The 18,582-nt window shown below is 44.4% G+C and overlaps 1 protein-coding gene across 2 annotated transcripts; it reads left to right on the top strand.

The window, feature by feature from the left end:
* Nucleotides 1-9,497: 9,497 nt before the first annotated feature.
* On the top strand, nt 9,498-17,800 carry LOC138637379 (serine/threonine-protein kinase Sgk1). 2 transcript variants are annotated; one of them, XM_069725993.1, is made up of 11 exons: nt 9,498-9,982; nt 13,417-13,492; nt 14,461-14,536; nt 14,648-14,836; nt 15,018-15,149; nt 15,389-15,501; nt 15,860-15,983; nt 16,090-16,185; nt 16,301-16,456; nt 16,561-16,650; nt 17,073-17,800. In XM_069725993.1, exons 1-11 carry the CDS (start codon nt 9,949-9,951, stop codon nt 17,238-17,240), a joined length of 1,254 nt encoding a protein of 417 aa, XP_069582094.1. In that variant the 5' UTR covers nt 9,498-9,948; the 3' UTR covers nt 17,241-17,800. The 2 variants fall into 2 exon arrangements, with proteins under 2 accessions (XP_069582094.1, XP_069582093.1); XM_069725992.1 differs by lacking the exon at nt 9,498-9,982 and adding an exon at nt 12,847-13,322.
* Nucleotides 17,801-18,582: the final 782 nt, after the last annotated feature.

Genomic DNA, 18,582 nt, shown 5'->3' on the forward strand with positions numbered 1-18,582 from the left:
GATCTATTCAGCTGTTATGTGCAGACAAAGATGCTGGCCCAGCACCAGGGCCCTCATCAAGGTCGGGGATGACGTAAATATATGCCATAATGCACACACATACAGTTGAGCCCGCTGATCAGAAGAGCATACACTCTACAGGAGATAGAGAGAGGACCCCACGGATCATAAGAGCTTACACTCTACATGAGAGAGAGAGGACCCCTCTGATCATTAGAGCTGACACTCTACAGGAGAGAGAGAGAGTGGACCCCACGGATCATAAGAGCTGACACTCTACATGAGATAGAGAGAGTGGACCCCACGGATCATAAGAGCTGACACTCTACATGAGAGAGAGAGGACCCCTCTGATCATTAGAGCTGACACTCTACAGGAGATAGAGAGAGAGGACCCCACGGATCATAAGAGCTGACACTCTACATGAGATAGAGAGAGTGGACCCCACGGATCATAAGAGCTGACACTCTACATGAGATAGAGAGAGAGGACCCCACGGATCATAAGAGCTGACACTCTACATGAGAGAGAGAGGACCCCTCTGATCATTAGAGCTGACACTCTACAGGAGATAGAGAGAGTGGACCCCACGGATCATAAGAGCTGACACTCTACATGAGATAGAGAGAGTGGACCCCACGGATCATAAGAGCTGACACTCTACATGAGAGAGAGGACCCCGCTGATCATTAGAGCTGACACTCTACAGGAGATAGAGAGCGTGGACCCCACGGATCATAAGAGCTGACACTCTACATGAGATAGAGAGAGTGGACCCCACGGATCATAAGAGCTGACACTCTACATGAGATAGAGAGAGTGGACCCCACGGATCATAAGAGCTTACACTCTACATGAGAGAGAGGACCCCGCTGATCATTAGAGCTGACACTCTACAGGAGATAGAGAGCGTGGACCCCACGGATCATAAGAGCTTACACTCTACAGGAGATAGAGAGGACCCCGCTGATCATTAGAGCTGACATTCTACAGGAGAGAGAGAGAGAATGGACCCCGTGGATCATACAAGCTTACACTCTATAGGAGAGTGGATCCCGCTGATCTAAAAAACGTACACTCTACATGTGTGAGAGAGAACTCCATTAACCATAAGAACTTACACTTTACAGGTGAGAGAAAACCCTGCTAACCATAAAAGATTACACTCTACTTTACAGAAGAGAAAGACAGAACCCCACTGAACGCAGGAGCTTACACCCTACGGGTGAGACTGCGTAGCCTGCTGATTATAAGATCTTATACACTACATGAGACAGAGACTTACCCAGTGACTCTCTGGAACCAATGATCTGTGATGGCCCATGTACTGAAGGTATAAAAATCCGTAAGATGTCATAGCTGTAGGGCATTATGGGGAGGCCCATGCAATGTGCAAAATGATGCTTACCTTCTCTCTGATGCTTCAGCAGTGTTGGAAATGGTGTCAGACAAGAATTTTTTTTTTTGCGAACCACAAATTAAATCTCAAAATGTTTGAATTCACATGAAATGGCTAATTTTGTAAAATTGGACTCCAAATCGATCCTACGCAGATCGGATCCGCTCATCTCTACTTGGTATCATTAAACATACATGACCAGTTTCAATGATTGTAATGGTTAAAATGTGCATGGTTGCATCAGTGTAATGATCACAGCCAATACATCTTTTAACTGACCTGAGATATAAGAGAATAGCCTCCCCATACAGGTGACAATCCAGCATCTGTTGGTTGTACACTATAGCTGACAACTTGCTGCATTAGCCACGATCAGTGTTTGCACTGTCCATATCTGTTTAACCCCTTAGATGCTGCTGTCAATAGTGATTACTTCATTATAAATGGTTAACAGAGTGTGGGGGCTTCCTCTTTATCCCTATTGGTGCCCTCAGATCATGATTGTGTGGTCCTGATATTTGCCATGGCAATTCATGACCAAATAGCGGCCTTAGAGTCTGCCGGCTGTTGTAACCTGTTCAGAAGTTACCGGCATTTATGTGGTAAACATACACTTTTTCATTTCTGTCATGCCACTCTGCATTATTTCCTGAAAAGCAACTGAAGGGTTAATAAACTACCTGACAGCAGTTTTCAATATGTCTGGGGGTGCTGTTTTTAAAATGGTATCACGTTTGGGGGTTTCCCAATATATGAGACCCCTAAAGTCACTTCAAACATGGATAAGTCCTCTAAAAAAATAAATGTTGTAAATTTCCTTGAAAAAAATTAAAAATTGCTGTTACATTTTTAAACCTCCTAAAATGCTAACAAAATACAATAATGTGTTACAAATGGGGTTGATGTAAAGCCGACATGTGGGAAATGTTATTTATTAATGTTTTGCTGTGGTATGACTATCTGGATTAAAGGGATAATCATTCAGATTTTGAAAATTGCTAATTTTTTAACATTTTTCTCAAATTTTTGATATTTTTTATAAATAAACACAAAACATATTGAACTAAGTTTACCATTATCATAAAGTATAATGTGTCACGAAAAAACAGTCTCAGAATCACTGGGATTTGTTGAAGCGTTGCAGAGTTATTACCACATAAAGTGACACTGGTCAGATTGAAAAAATTTGGCTCCGTCACTAAGGGGTTAAGGGTAGAGGGGAAAAAAGAAAAAGTCCAATATTGAGTGATTTAGGTATAGGCCTGTTTACCTCTCTCCGGTAGGATTTATGGGGATATTAGGGAAGCTATCAGCTAACGGGTATTTTATGTGCATAGACATATTTAATGTCCACAGGGGGATCTTAAGATGTTGGCTTTAACAGCACAGCAGAGGAGAAAGCAAATATGGGCCTGGTAGGCTTCCTTTAGGATTTTTCATGGAAGGGCACTTTACCACCTGCTCATCAACTATTGATGTCAGAACAACCCAAGTAATATTCTCTTCTGAAGAACACAGATACAATGTGTCACAGTTTTCTTTCGCAGCCTTTCATTTTCTACATTTTTTTCACATTCTTGCCAAGTAAGGGGTGTTTGGTGTTACATAAGTGATGATGACTCATTAATAGTCAGCATCACACATGATTAATAACACAATGGTTCCTCTTTCCCTGAACATACTGAACATGTAGACCAAAGGTTAGCAATCTGAGCTCTGGCCGAGCTGCAGGGTTCACTGAGTACAAGGTGATTTGTACAGAATAATCTGCCTGCACTAACTGGAGAGCAGAAGTGGAGGCGCGCAAACTAGTGCATTCTAAGACCTTCAAACATTTTTTTCTAGGAAAAGCTCAGTAATGCCACCTATGGAAAAAAAACAATCTCATATATGCGAATAGGATAAGAGTAAATGGTTTATTTTAAAGCACTGATGTTAAAGAATACTTAATTGTATAGAAAGGCAAGGAGCAGTCATCTAATCACACTTCTCATTTCCTAAAATATGGTCATAGTCGGGACATCTGATACAAGGGTGCACAATGAGGATTTCTAACTTCTCATAGGCCAGGCTGGGGTCATTTCTATCACACTTCTTGTCTCTGAGCAGTAAATGTGTATCGAAAGTGACAACATGGCGAACTCTTGGGTTCTGAAGTAAAGATAACGTTCAACACAGAAACGTTTTACGTTGATTTTATAGGTATTCTGTCAGCAGGTGCTATGAACGTCGTATTATGTAAGGTCAGAGACTCTGATTCCAGTGATGTCTCACTTATTGGGCTGCTTGCTGTGGTTTTGATAAAATCACCATCTTATCATCAGGAGATTATTAGTAGACAGCTACTACTACATGTTCCTGCCATGTAACCAGATTTTTCCTCATGAATATGGATTTGACAGTGAGATAAGTTGGGATACTAAAGGTACTGTTACACTAAACGACTTACCAACGATCACAACCAGCGATACGACCTGGCCGTGATCGTTGGTAAGTCGTTGTGTGGTTGCTGGGGAGCTGTCACACAGACAGCTCTCTCCAGCGACCAACGGTCAGGGGAACGACTTCGGCATCGTTGAAACTGTCTTCAACGATGCCGAAGTCCCCGGGTAACCAGGGTAAACATCGGGTTACTAAGTGCAGGGCCGCGCTTAGTAAACCGATATTTACCCTGGTTACCATTGTAAAAGTAAAAAAAAAAAAAACACTACATACTCACATTCCGATGTCTGTCACGTCCCCCGCCGTCAGCTTCCTGCACTGACTGTGTCAGCGCTGGCCATAAAGCAGAGCACAGCGGTGACGTCACCGCTGTGCTCTGCTTTCCGGCCGGCACTCACAGTCAGTGCGGGAAGCTGACGGCGGGGGACGTGACAGACATCGGAATGTGAGTATGTATTGTTTTTTTTTTTTACTTTTACAATGGTAACCAGGTAAATATCGGGTTACTAAGCGCGACCCTGCACTTAGTAACCCGATATTTACCCTGGTTACAAGTGAACACATCGTTGGATCGGCGTCCCACACGCCGATCCAACGATGACAGCGGGTGATCCAGCGACCAAAAAAAGGTCCTGATCATTCCCCAGCGACCAACGATCTCCCAGCAGGGGCCTGATCGTTGGTCGCTGTCACACATAACGAGATCGTTAGCGGGGTCGTTGCTACGTCACCAAAAGCGTGATGTTGCAACGATATCGTTAACAAAATCGTTATGTGTGAAGGTACCCTAAAGACTATGTTGCAGGAATGCATAAGAACAAGTCTGGTATGCTGATTATTTTCAATTGGCTTGATCATTTAAAAATGGCTATGTATAAAACAAATCAGTCTAGATTGAGTATCTGGAGTTGAGCCACCAGAAGCCTTAAGCAGGACTTACCTTCAATAGGCAGGTATTGAAAATAGCAATGAAATTGACTTTTCTAAGATATAATCACTTAATAAGTTGTCTCAGCTTCGTTTTACCAGTGTCCACCTTCTTGAGATGGGAACGAAAGCATGGTTGATAGCATGTATGTGCCTCAAGAAGGCAGATATTGCCAAATAGTAAGCCATAGAGGGCACGAAGTCTGCTTCATTACAGTCAATGGCCCAGTCTGGGTTGCAGCTGAATCACGTTTTTTAGGTCTTCAGACGGAAGCCCCGACTGGGCCACTGACGTTGTAAACATGTATCGAGCAAAATAATGTGAAGGGGAAAAAGGAAAACTCGTCGCTCACGAGGGAAAGAGGAATGCCAGATAGTGCGCAATGCATGGATAGCGCCAGGCCGGTTCCTGGGTTGAATATGCAGGAAACTTCACAATAAGGCTGGAGTCACACTAGCGATTCTAAAATCGGTCATTTTAGTCGTCATTTTAGTTGCAGGAAAGAGGTGCAGATGAACCGCACATGTCTTAAGGACAGAGATTCGACCATACAGCGCCAAAGCGCTACAAAAATGTGAGTAAAAGTATTCATCTTTCGGATCCATAACAACTCTCTAGTCTTTAACAACTTTGTTCTGTCATCACCCTGCCTCAAAGGGGGAATATGATCAATAATACAAAAATGTAAGCTTTTTTTTCAGTATGAACTTGCTCTACAAAATGTCTTGAGACAGGTAAATCTAATTATTTCTTCCTAATTGTGTATCTGTGGTGATTTACATGGGTATTGAAATCCCATGTGGTTTCACCTACATACCACAATTGACATGGCCATTCCAATAAATAAATCAAATAGTCAATTGAACATGTTAGTGTTTAATAACAAACAACTCATTAGTATCCAGAAGACAAAAACTATCACCTTTAAGCATATTAATGCAATTAACACACCCTAGACATGGGTAACAACCCACTCTATTTCTCCCAGTAAGTGATATCTGTACCATAGATTTTTCGGGCCTAAATCTGAATGAACTAATTTATCCTTAATATTGTTTGATCGCTTATGGAAATCAAGGGAGGTAATGTAAATTCTTCAACAATCCGGAAGACATTTATTCAAAATAGACCAATGTTTTTTGATTATCCCCACGGGGAATCCTAGTTAAGGCATTATTGTCTTTACTCTTCTTCTTTAAAAGACTTTCTCTACTGATACTCCTTTCTCTATCTTCGCATCTTTTGAGGATGTTATTAGGGTAATTCCTCTGTTTAAATTTGTTTGTCATTTGTCTCAAAGAAATATCTAACTGTACATCCAGGGCTGTATTTGCCACTAGGCACTGGAGGGCACATGCCTAGGGTGCCAGGATGCGGAGGACGCACCTGAGCAAGTGCCTGCACCCCCACCTACCAACCTCCCCCCCCAAACCCACCTACCTCCCCCCCACCTCCCCCCTCCTTGAAGACATCATACTTACCCTCTTCCAGCGGTGCCTGCAGCTCCAATGGTCTCAGCGCTGTCAGCTCGTCCTGTCCTCTGCAGTCACGTGGTACCGCTCATTAAGGTGATGAATATGGACACATATTCATGACCTTAATGAGCAGTACCACGTGACCGCTCACACAGGAAGAAGCTTCCGCGCTGGGACAGAGATGCAGGGACGTTCAGCGCAGTGTGAGGAAGGTAAGTATAACGGGGGAGGATGAAGGAGGATGGGGGATGATGAAGGAGGACAGGGGAGGATAGGAGGATGGGGGAGGATGGAGGAGCCATGCATACAAGATGGGAGGAGGGAGAGCTGAGCCATGCATACAGGATGGGACAGGGGAGCCATGCATAAAAGAATGGGACAGGGGAGCCATACATACAGGATGAGACAGGGGAGCCATGCATACAGGATGGGACAGGGGAGCCATGCATACAGGATGGGACAGGGGAGCCGAGCCATGCATACAAGGTGGGAGGGGGGAGCGGAGCCATGCATACAGGATGGGACAGGGGAGGTGAGCCATGCATACAAGATGGGAGGGGAGCCGAGCCATGCATACAGGACGGGACAGGGGAGCCGAGCCATGCATACAAGATGGGAGGGGGGAGCCAAGCCATGCATACAAGATGGGACGGTGGGAGCCGAGCCATGCATACAAGATGGGATGGTGGGAGCCGAGCCATGCATACAGGATGGGACGGGGGAGCCAAGCCATGCATACAGGATGGCACAGGGTAGCCATGCATACAAGATGGGAGGGGGAGCCGAGCCATGCATACAAGATGGGATGGGGGAAGCCAAGCCATGCATACAAGATGGGACGAGCGGAGCCTAGCCATGCATACAGAATGGCACTGGGGAGCCATGCATACAAGATTGGAGGGGGAGCCATGCATACAAGATGGGACAGGGGAGCCATGCATACAAGATGGAAGGGGGGAGCCATGCATACAAGATGGGACAGGGGAGCCATGCATACCGGGATAGAAATGAGGGGACAATATATACCCATCTTATACTTGAGTCAATAAGCTTACCCAGTTTTCCGTGGCAAAATTAGGTGCCTCGGCTTATACTTGGGTTGGCTTATACTCGAGTATATACAGTATGTAATATATACACATGTTTGTGTGTGGCTATATATATATATACACAGTATGGGGAGTCAGGTGATCAGGCAGTATAGAAAGTGAGGGGGTAAATATATGAGGAGACAGTATGGTGAACAGGAGGGATGTGAGAGGAGACAGTATGACGAGGGAGGGGAATAGTGTGAGGAGACAGTATGGGGGAGAAAAATGAGTGGGCAAAGAATAGAAACTAAGTAGTGGGTTCATAGCATGGGGGGACAGTGTAAGGGCACCGCCAAAAATGCCAAGGGGGTGAATACTTTCGCAAGCCACTGTATTTATCTAGCATATCTTTCGCTCTCAGGGATCTTTCAGACATCCGCGATCATCGGCTCGATGTCAGATTGCAATGCAAGGAGTGGCTAACATCTCCCAATCAGCATATGATAGCTTTATAGGCCTATGAGACTGTCATGCTTGGTTCATGAGATGTGCATTGTGATCCAACATCGGACCAATGATCATAGACATCTGACAGCGCCCTGAATAAGTTTCTTATATCTATTAATCAAGTACCTAAAGATGTAGATATCTATAATTTATCTCACAGCTATATTACCTACTCATCTATCATTGTCATATTTATCTATCAACTACCTATACATCTACCTAACTTTTTATATCTATCTAGATATTACCGTATTTTTCGGACTACAAGACGCACTTTTTCCCCCCAAAAAAAGGGGGGGAAATGGGGGGTGCGTCTAATAGTCGCAATGCAGGCTTACCGTGGCGGCAGAGGTGCGGTGGCAGAGGTGCGGTGGCAGAGGTGCGGTGGCAGAGGAGGCGCAGTAAGCGGGGTCCCTTTCCCCGGTATGGTGATTCAGCAGCCCGGTAAGCAGCAGAGCCGGGTGAATCCTGTTGTTATCGGTGGGCGCGGCCATTTTCCCGAGGCCGCGCATGCGCAGATGGAGCGCTCTGCTTCCCGGGGCTTCAGGAAAATGGCCGCCGCGATATCCATCTGCGCACGCGCGGCCTCCCGCGGCCATTTTCCTGAAGCCCCGGGAAGCAGAGGGCTTCATCTGTACACGCGCGGCCTCAGGAAGATGGCCGCGCCCACCGATAACAACAGGATTCACCCGGCTCTGCTGCTTACCGGGCTGCTGAATCACCATACCGGGGAAAGGGACCCCGCTTACTGCGCCTCCTCTGCCGCTGCACCTCTGCCACCGCACCTCTGCCACCGCACCTCTGCCGCCACGGTAAGCCTGCATTGCCTGCACGGTAAGCCTGGGACCCCTCTCACGCCATACCTCTCACTGCACCTCCTGATCCCAGCACCTCCTGATCCCAGCACCTCCTGATCCCAGCACCTCCTGATCCCAGCACCTCCTGATCCCAGCACCTCCTGATCCCAGCACCTCCTGATCCCAGCACCTCCTCATCCCAGCACCTCCTGATCCCAGCACCTCCTGATCCCAGCACCTCCTGATCCCAGCACCTCCTCATCCCAGCACCTCCTGATCCCAGCACCTCCTGATCCCAGCACCTTCTCATCCCAGCACCTCCTCATCCCAGCACCTCCTGATCCCAGCACCTCCTGATCCCAGCACCTCCTGATCCCAGCACCTCCTGATCCCAGCACCTCCTGATCCCAGCACCTCCTCATCCCAGCACCTCCTCATCCCAGCACCTCCTCATCCCAGCATCACCCCACCTCTGCCGACACCTTGCCTCCTGTGACCCTGCCCTGCCACCGCCAGCCCTCAGGTAAGATACTGTAAATTCGGACAATAAGACGGACCCCCATCTTATAAAAAATCTTTTTTTCTGCAATTTTCACCCCAAATTTGGGGTGCGTCTTATGGTCCGAAAAATACGGTAATCTATTTATGTAAAATCTATTATTATATCTGTCTCCATTTATTTATCTATAATCTAGCTGCTGTACATGTTTATTGCATATGTAACTGTGTACTTAATAGCTATCTCACTTCTATCTATCATCCATATATAAATATATTATCTATTTTCTATCTACCATCTATATATAGTATCTATGCATCTATCTTATATATTAGATTGCTATCTAGCCATTGTGTATGTTCCTGGGAGGCTCTGCCCCCTACTATTGGTACAATACATGTGGCATCTGTGCCAGCACTAGTAATGTGCTTGGTTGCCCCCAGTGTGAGCCAGAAGCCCCGCATTAGCTCAGCCTGGCTGTATTAGGGGCTTGCTGCAGTTTTGTGTCTGTAGTGGGGTCACTGCATAGGATTGCACTGGCAGGAAGGAAAAGGGAAAAGCACCGGAGAGAAGTGTATTTTTCCTGTGCGGTGGCAGCAGGACAGGGGGCGCCGCTCCACCCTCCGGGCATCCGGCCGGCAGGGGATCCAGGCTCCACAACTTGGCTTCATACAGAGGACACAAGTGACCCTCAGGCGCCACACAGGAGACCCCCGAGCACAGGAGCAGCGCCGGGGACTTTGGACTGTGACGCTGCAGCCAATCTCTCCCGGAGCCTCCTCTCCCCACTGTGGGGCTATCCAGTGTCTGCAGGGGAGGAGTGAGCTCGGGTGGATTATTACATGCTGCACAGCACAGCACCACTCCAACATGAGGACCAAGCCGGAGAAGTCACCCCTGAAAGGTAGGTGATGGCATGATCCCAGCTATAGAGTGGTGCCAGCTGGGTGGCATCTGTGGGACCTGCTACCAGGCTGACCACTGGATTGTGCCTGGTGCTGCTGGGGCAGTGCTGTGCAGGGCAGATAGGTGGCTGTGTGCTGTGTGCTGGCAGGAAGCACACAGGTGATTACTACCTGGGAGATCCAGGACATGTCCTCTGTGTGCAGAGCACTTTACATCGGACATTACTGTAGAGGAATAACGTATAGTGTGGAATAAGCCCACCCAGAGTTCACACAGATAGAGACAGACCCTGCTGATTGCCCTTTCCACTTGTAACAAGGAATGACAAGTTACATGTAATTATATTCGGAATGTAAAATATACTTTATCACAACCCAAAAGTATGAAAGTCAGAGCTTCCCTGGAGGTTGTGTATGGTTAATGTGCGACTCCATGGCGCCGCCCGGTGGTCGGATCTGTACTGCTGATGGAAATAAACCAGTCTGCTATTATCTATCTACTGTATCTATCTATCTATCTATCTATCTATCTATCTATCTATCTATCTATCTATCTATCTATCTACTGTATCTATCTATCTATCTATCTATCTATCTATCTATCTATCTATCTATCTATCTATCTATCTATCATCTATCTATCCCATATCTATCTATCCCATACCTATCTATCTATCATCTATCTATCTATCATCTATCTATCTATCTACTGTATCTATCTATCTATCTATCTATCATCTATCTATCCCATACCTATCTATCATCTATCTATCTATCATCTATCTATCTATCTACTGTATCTATCTATCTATCTATCTATCTATCATCTATCTATCATCTATCTATCTATCTATCTACTGTATCTATCTATCTATCATCTATCTATCTATCTATCTATCCCATATCTATCTATCTATCTATCTATCTATCTATCTATCTACTGTATCTATCTATCTATCATCTATCTATCCCATATCTATCTATCTATCCCATACCTATCTATCATCTATCTATCTATCATCTATCTATCTATCTACTGTATCTATCTATCTATCATCTATCTATCTATCTACTGTATCTATCTATCTATCATCTATCTATCTATCATCTATCTATCTATCCCATATCTATCTATCTATCTATCTATCTACTGTATCTATCTATCTATCTATCTATCTATCTATCTATCATCTATCTATCCCATATCTATCTATCCCATACCTATCTATCATCTATCTATCATCTATCTATCTATCTACTGTATCTATCTATCTATCATCTATCTATCATCTATCTATCTATCTACTGTATCTATCTATCTATCTATCTATCTATCATCTATCTATCATCTATCTATCTATCTATCCCATATCTATCTATCTATCTATCTATCTATCTATCTATCTATCTATCTATCTATCTACTGTATCTATCTATCTATCATCTATCTATCTATCTACTGTATCTATCTATCCCATACCTATCTATCTACTGTATCTATCTATCATCTATCTACTGTATCTATCTATCTATCTATCTATCTATCTATCTATCATCTATCTATCTATCTACTGTATCTATCTATCTATCTATCTACTGTATCTATCTATCTATCTACTGTATCTATCTATCTATCTATCATCTGTCTCATTATCTATCTATATTATCTATCATCTATCTATCTATCATCTGTCTCATTATCTATCTATATTATCTATTATCTATCTGTATAGGTCTCATATCTATCACATATTTATGAATCTATCATGTCTAAAAACCAATGTGAATAATGAAGCACAAGCCTTTTAATCACCAGGGACACAGACAGTCCAATATCTCATCATAATGCCCAGTTCCCCGGGGTTTGGAGGTTAGTGGCCCCCATTCCTGAGGGCCCTTGTGCGGCTCCACAGGTCGCACCCCTGAGATATTCGCCCCTGCTTTTACCTTTTTAAGAGATGCAAGCCTGCAGGTAGAAATGGGTAATTTTAGAGCAAACCCCATGTATTGCCCCATGTGCAGAGTGGCGCTGTACTCAGAAAAGTTCTTTGTACTTTCTAAAATTCTTTGTGGTGCTGCCTACACTTTATATATATACAATCAATTTCGTTCATCGTATCTGTTGTCTATTAGTCCAGCTATTGGCTATCCAGTATATGGCTATTACACCTATCATCTGTACAGTATCTGTGTAATATCTGTACACATATCTAGGATCGATTTCTACCTATCTGATCCATTCTCTCCTTCTATCCATCTCTAGCTATGAGCTATTATTGTTCTATGTATCTATTATTTATTTATCTGTATTAATCATCTATCTTCTCTTAAACTTATCTATCCCTCATATCTCTTCTATTTATATAGTATATCTATCCATCTCCAGCTATTATGTATGTAATCTCTCCCATCCCCTTGCCTCCATCTGTGCTCCAGCTGTGTGCCGTGTGACCTGCCTGTACACAGGCTCCGAGTGACCCCCAGTAATGGCAGCCCCCCTGCCCTGCTCCCTCTGGCAGCCCCCCTGCCCTGCTCCCCCTGGCAGCCCCCCTGCCCTGCTCCCCCTGGCAGCCCCCCTGCCCTGCTCCCTCCGGCAGCCCCCCTGCCCTGCTCCCTCTGGCAGCTCCCCTGCCCTGCTCCCTCTGGCAGCCCCCGGTGCCCTGCCCCGCTGGCAGCCCCTTGCAGCTTGTCATGTGTGTGGAGGAGGATGAGCAGTGTGTGTGGGCACAGTATCTCCCACCACTGCGGCGGAGGCAGCAGCTGCTCGGTGTCACCATGCACATGGCGTGTTCTCCGTGTATGGTGACGTATTCCGTGTCTCCCTGCCGGGGACGGGGTACAATGTTCTTGTCGCTCCCCGTGCACAGCCAGTCCCGCCGCCATTGTGCACGGCCTGTAGCCGGTGCTGCCCTCCATTGTTCCCGGTAGAACTGGACATAAAGTCCTGGAGCAGTCACTGGCTGCACAGTCCCCTGCCCGCGTGACGTCAGTGACCGGACGAGGGGCGGCGCTTACAGGAGGCGGGGCTTGCATGAGGCGCCGGCTGACTGACCCCGGCTGGATGTGGGCGCTTTGAACCTGTGCCAAGTTTCTTTCATTGTGCCTTAGCCCCGCCCACCAGCTCATCCCCTCTATAAAGCCCCGCCCACCAGCTCATCCCCTATATAAAGCCCCGCTCTGGCTGCAGCGCCGTAGAAAGTGCGAGCCGTCCTCGGAGTAATAGTCTGCGCTGCTCCTAAGGATTTATAACCAGAGCAACGATGACAGTAAAGACTGAGAGCACACCGACTAACACTTTAACGTACTCCAAGATGAGGGGCATGGTGGCCATACTCATCGGTGAGTGCAGGGGGCTGCCCGGGATGCTGGCTGTGGGCACTGGCTGTGGAGCTGTGGGCACTGTACTCAGCCCTTCTTTCTTTGTGTCTTCCAGCTTTCATGAAACAGAGAAGAATGGGATTGAACGACTTTATCCAGAAGATCTCCACTAACTCCTATGCCTGCAAACAGTAAGTCATGTCCCAATGTTGTCTGCTGCTGGTTCTTGTAGCATTCTTCTGCAGATTGCAAGGGGTTAATGCATTAGCTAGTCCTAGACAGTTTATAATAAACATACATATTAGATCTAGTGAAGCCTACTAGGGGATCATCAGTGAGAGGTCTTCTTCCATCCAATGCTATTAGATCTAGTGAAGCCTACTAGGGGATCATCAGTGAGAGGTCTCCTTCCATCCAATGCTATTAGATCTAGTGAAACCTACAAGGTGATCATCAGTGAGAGGTCTCCTTCCATCCAATGCTGTTAGATTTAGCGAAACCTACAAGTGGATCATTAGTGAGAGATCTCCTTCCATCCAATGCTTTTAGATTTAGTGAAACCTACAAGTGGATCATTAGTGAGAGATCTCCTTCCATCCAATGCGATTTAGTGAAACCTACAAGGGGATCATCGGTGAGAGGTCTCCTTCCATCCAATACTATTATTATCTAGTGAAACCTGCAAGGGGATCATCGGTGAGAGGTCTCCTTCCATCCAATACTATTAGATCTAGTGAAACCTGCAAGGGGATCATCGGTGAGAGGTCTCCTTCCATCCAATACTATTAGATCTAGTGAAACCTGCAAGGGGATCATCGGCGAGAGGTCTCCTTCCATCCAATACTGTTAGATCTAGTGAAGCCTGCAAGGGGATCATCAGTGAGATTTCTTCTTCCTAATACCATAAGATTTAGTGAAACCTACAAGGTGATCATCTGTGAGAGGTCTCCTTCCATCCAATACCATTAGATCTAGTGAAGCCTACAAGGTGATCATCCGTGAGAGGTCTTCCCAATACCATTAGATCTAGTGACATGTTAACATCAGTAAAAGTTTCTTCTTTCCAAGTACTGAAGCAACTAGTGCTGCCGTATTATCCCGCACTGCACTCTGCTGGTCACTGTCTGCTGTTGCTAATATGTGCATTTTTCTTTTGTAGCCCAGAGGTTCAGACCATCTTGACTATTTCACAACCCCAAGAGCCAGAACTACTGAATGGCAACCCCTCTCCTCCCGTAAGTCACCATAATAGTGCATGCTGTTTTCCTATAGAAACTCTCTGAAATCTAGTGATTGTGACCGTAGCGTTGTGCAGCCCATGTAACCAACTTGTTTAATTCTTGCAGCCCAGTCCATCTCAACAAATCAACCTTGGACCTTCATCCAATCCTCATGCCAAGCCATCTGACTTCCAGTTCCTAAAGATCATTGGCAAGGGTAGCTTCGGGAAAGTGCTTTTGGCAAGACACACAGCTGATGAGAAATTCTATGCGGTTAAAGTCCTCCAGAAAAAGGCAATCCTAAAGAAGAAAGAGGTAATTGTCCTTACTTAATGTATTTGCTTCTTCTACGGTGACTCACTGTGATAATTATGGGGTTATGGTGATCTGCATGGGGAAAATGATGTCATCTAATTCAGACAAATACCTTGGGTATGGAAGGAGAGGAGGACACGGTGTAGATGGAAAGTGACCCTGTATCGATTGTTAATTTCAGGAGAAACACATCATGTCAGAACGTAACGTGCTGCTGAAAAATGTGAAACATCCGTTCCTGGTTGGGCTCCACTTCTCCTTCCAGACGGCGAGCAGACTATACTTCATTCTGGACTACATCAATGGTGGAGAGGTAAGCACCGGTTACATGGAGCTTGGTTATTCTGCACTCTTCTTTTTACTACAGAGACCACAGCCAAGGGCTGGAGACTTGCCACTTTAGGATGTCCTTGGCTGCCACCATGTTCCAAGCTGTCACTGGCAAAACCTTAGTTTCCAGCAATTGATTTCCATGTCGTACACGCCGCAAGTGTATTGTGTTTTGTGCAGCTGATTGATGGTTTAATATTTGCTTCTGGTTCTGTCTTGCAGTTATTCTACCATCTCCAGAGGGAACGTTGCTTCCTGGAACCACGAGCTCGGTTTTATGCCGCTGAGATAGCCAGTGCACTGGGATACTTGCATTCTCTTAACATTGTCTACAGGTAATGGCCCTACATGGCATTTCTCCTAGTGATGGGTATCTGAAGAAAGCAGGCAGCACTCCATAACAGATTCCTTGGAAAGAAAGTGGTGTCTTTGATGGCTCATGTGAAAAGGTGGCAACATTTTGGCTCTAGTGAATGTGAGTTTGACAAAGGCTCTTGCATCAAAATTTTGCCACCGATTCACATGGGCCAAAAAAGACTCCATTTTGTGCATGGAATATGCTATTGAGTGCTGCCCACTTTCTTTCGTTGTCTATGTAACACAGATTTGAGGGTTACAACTTTACATAGACCTGCACTTTTGCTTGAGTATCAAACCATATGTTCTAAATGTTCTTTGTGTTTTGTTTTATAGAGACTTGAAGCCTGAGAACATATTACTGGATTCACAGGGTCACATTGTACTTACTGATTTTGGACTTTGCAAGGAGAACATTGAGCCCAATGGCACAACGTCTACTTTCTGTGGCACCCCAGAGGTAAATATTCATAAATTCTCACATATACTTTGCATTTGTCTTTAAAAATGAACGTGCGAAGAGTGACTGATGTCATGTCACTTAACGGCTTCGGTCTTCTTTCCAGTACCTTGCACCAGAAGTTCTTCACAAACAGCCTTATGACAGGACAGTTGACTGGTGGTGCCTGGGAGCTGTTCTCTATGAGATGTTGTATGGCCTGGTAAGTAGATCATTTTACTCCTTGTCTTGTGATACCAGAATTGTTACCTAAGTGGGTGTAATAGAAGTAAATTGTGGTGTTAATATCGCCCTAATAAAATGGATTCTCTCCCCAGCCACCTTTCTACAGCCGAAACACAGCCGAGATGTATGACAACATCCTGAACAAGCCACTACAGCTGAAACCAAACATAACCAACTCAGCCAGGAACCTTCTTGAGGGCCTTTTGCAGAAAGATCGGACAAAGAGACTTGGTGCCAAGAATGACTTTGTAAGTAGAGTCTAAATATAAATTCCAGGACTTCCACCCTCTGATGCAGCATGCATGTCTAATTACTTTTGATTGGACTAATCTAATTCCTCCTTTGCTGACAGATGGAGATTAAGAACCACATCTTTTTCTCTCCAATTAACTGGGATGATCTCATCAATAAGAAGATTACCCCTCCTTTTAACCCAAATGTGGTAAGTATCCGGAATTACAGCTATGTCTCATTGTCATTGCTTTTCTTTTTCTAAGGCGGTTATTTTAGGTGCGACTATTACGTTAGTGGTTAAGAGGTACACTAGTATGTACCTGCACACATTGTGAAATGACCAAAATGTGGTCTATGTGCATAAACCATGAGACTCCATTGATAGATCTAAGAAATGATCAAGGCGGCAACACTTGTGAATGTATTTAGTGAAGCTTTATATTTCATATAATCATGTATGATAGAAATCCATGCGCACGTCCATATATTCCTGGTCAGTGGTACATTTCATGCCCCCTTAGTTACATAGTCTGGGACATAGTGTTCATTATTTACTAGGACTTCTGGTTGAAGCAGTACTGTATTTTATGCTTCATTGTCCTAATCGCTTCATCTCAATTGTTTTTTCAGAGTGGTCCCAGTGATCTTCAACACTTTGATCCCGAATTCACAGAAGAACCAGTTCCGAATTCCATCGGCCAGTCACCGGATAGTATCCTCATAACAGCAAGCATTAAAGAGGCTGCAGAAGCTTTTATGGGCTTCTCCTACGCTCCACCTATGGAATCTTTCCTTTGAGGGACATTCTCACCATCTGGTCATTTTGAGTCACTTAAGATTTTTTTTTTTTTCTAACGAGAGAAAAAAAAAATAGAATTGCACATCCTTCATGACGGCATCACAGCCTTAATTTCAACACCACCAGTTTTTCTGGAAGAACGCACAGTGGAGCTTAGTCAAAGGAGGAACAAGTGACTTTAATAAGGGCATGGCTCTTAGTTATGAGGAGTCCTTGTCTTTCGAGAACCCGAGTGCAGGTCGTGGACTTTGATAAAACAGATACAGGAAAATGAAGAGATGGAGTTATAATAAACGTTTTATTTTTTTACATTTTTTTTTTTTTTTGCAACGTGCCTTTCTCAATTCAGAGATCCGGTGTAGCTTGAGAATTGTCCACATCAGATGGAAGTTCTTGGGTGGAGACTCTGGTTTTACAAGTGAACAATGATGAGTGTGACGCTGTGGTTTTTCAGACGTTAATGTGACACTAATTCTGGGGCATTGTACTTTTTTTCTTCCATATGTGGAAGCTAAAGTTAATGTAAACCATGTTTTTTGTTGTTTTTTTTTTTTGTCTAGATAATACTAATTAAATGTGTTACCTTGGGCTTGCAATGATCATTGTTTTCAATGATTGAAGGAAAGCATTTGCTGCTATACAGATTTCTATTTTTAGAAACTGTTTTATGGACCAAAATGCCCCAAATTTAGATGTTGAAAGCTGTAACATGTGGTTTTAATGTACGTTATTTAAGTTTATTTTTTGGACATTCCTGACCATCGTTGTGCATATTGTATATAATCAAGAGCTGTATATTTAAACTGACAGAAAACATAATGCCAATGTACTGTAATTAATAAGAGAACATGTACATTTTTTTTGTGACCAAACCCAAGGGTTTGCAATAAAACTTAAAAAAAAAAAAACACAAAAACTTTTGCTGTTCTAAGCTGATGTAAAAATGAAATATTCAGATGGAGGAAGAGTAATCTAGCAATAAAGTGGTTGAATGATGGGTCCTTCGAAGATTGCTGGACATCACGTTTGGGATAAGCTGGCCCTCATAGTAATGTGATGGGCTCCGATTAATCAGATGGATGTAGTTGGTTGCTGTGAGTTTAGCACTTTGGTTATATGTATTGTCCATTCAAACCTTGCTATGAATACTAATACTTGGGTCTCCAATGATAGCACCTTGTCAGATTGGCTTTAAGAGGTCACTTCAGGCCCTGACACTATTGCTCGTCTCGGGCTGTTCATCCATAATACCGGTGTACAGATGCAGTTTAAAAGGGGTTGGTACTATATATTTATTCACAAATGTGTTGGAACCTGATATCGGGACACCTACTAATATAC

This window comes from Ranitomeya imitator, chromosome 5 (assembly GCF_032444005.1).
Source record: "Ranitomeya imitator isolate aRanImi1 chromosome 5, aRanImi1.pri, whole genome shotgun sequence".
Lineage (NCBI taxonomy): Eukaryota > Metazoa > Chordata > Amphibia > Anura > Dendrobatidae > Ranitomeya > Ranitomeya imitator.

Excerpts from the sequence above, each read along its gene's own strand:
- LOC138637379 (XM_069725992.1), top strand. The coding sequence starts at position 13,244 with ATGACAGTAAAGACTGAGAGCACACCGACTAACACTTTAACGTACTCC. Across the intron at positions 15,984-16,089 it reads CTTTCTGTGGCACCCCAGAG|TACCTTGCACCAGAAGTTCT; the intron begins GTAAATATTCAT and ends TCTTCTTTCCAG. Across the intron at positions 16,651-17,072 it reads CTCCTTTTAACCCAAATGTG|AGTGGTCCCAGTGATCTTCA; the intron begins GTAAGTATCCGG and ends TTGTTTTTTCAG.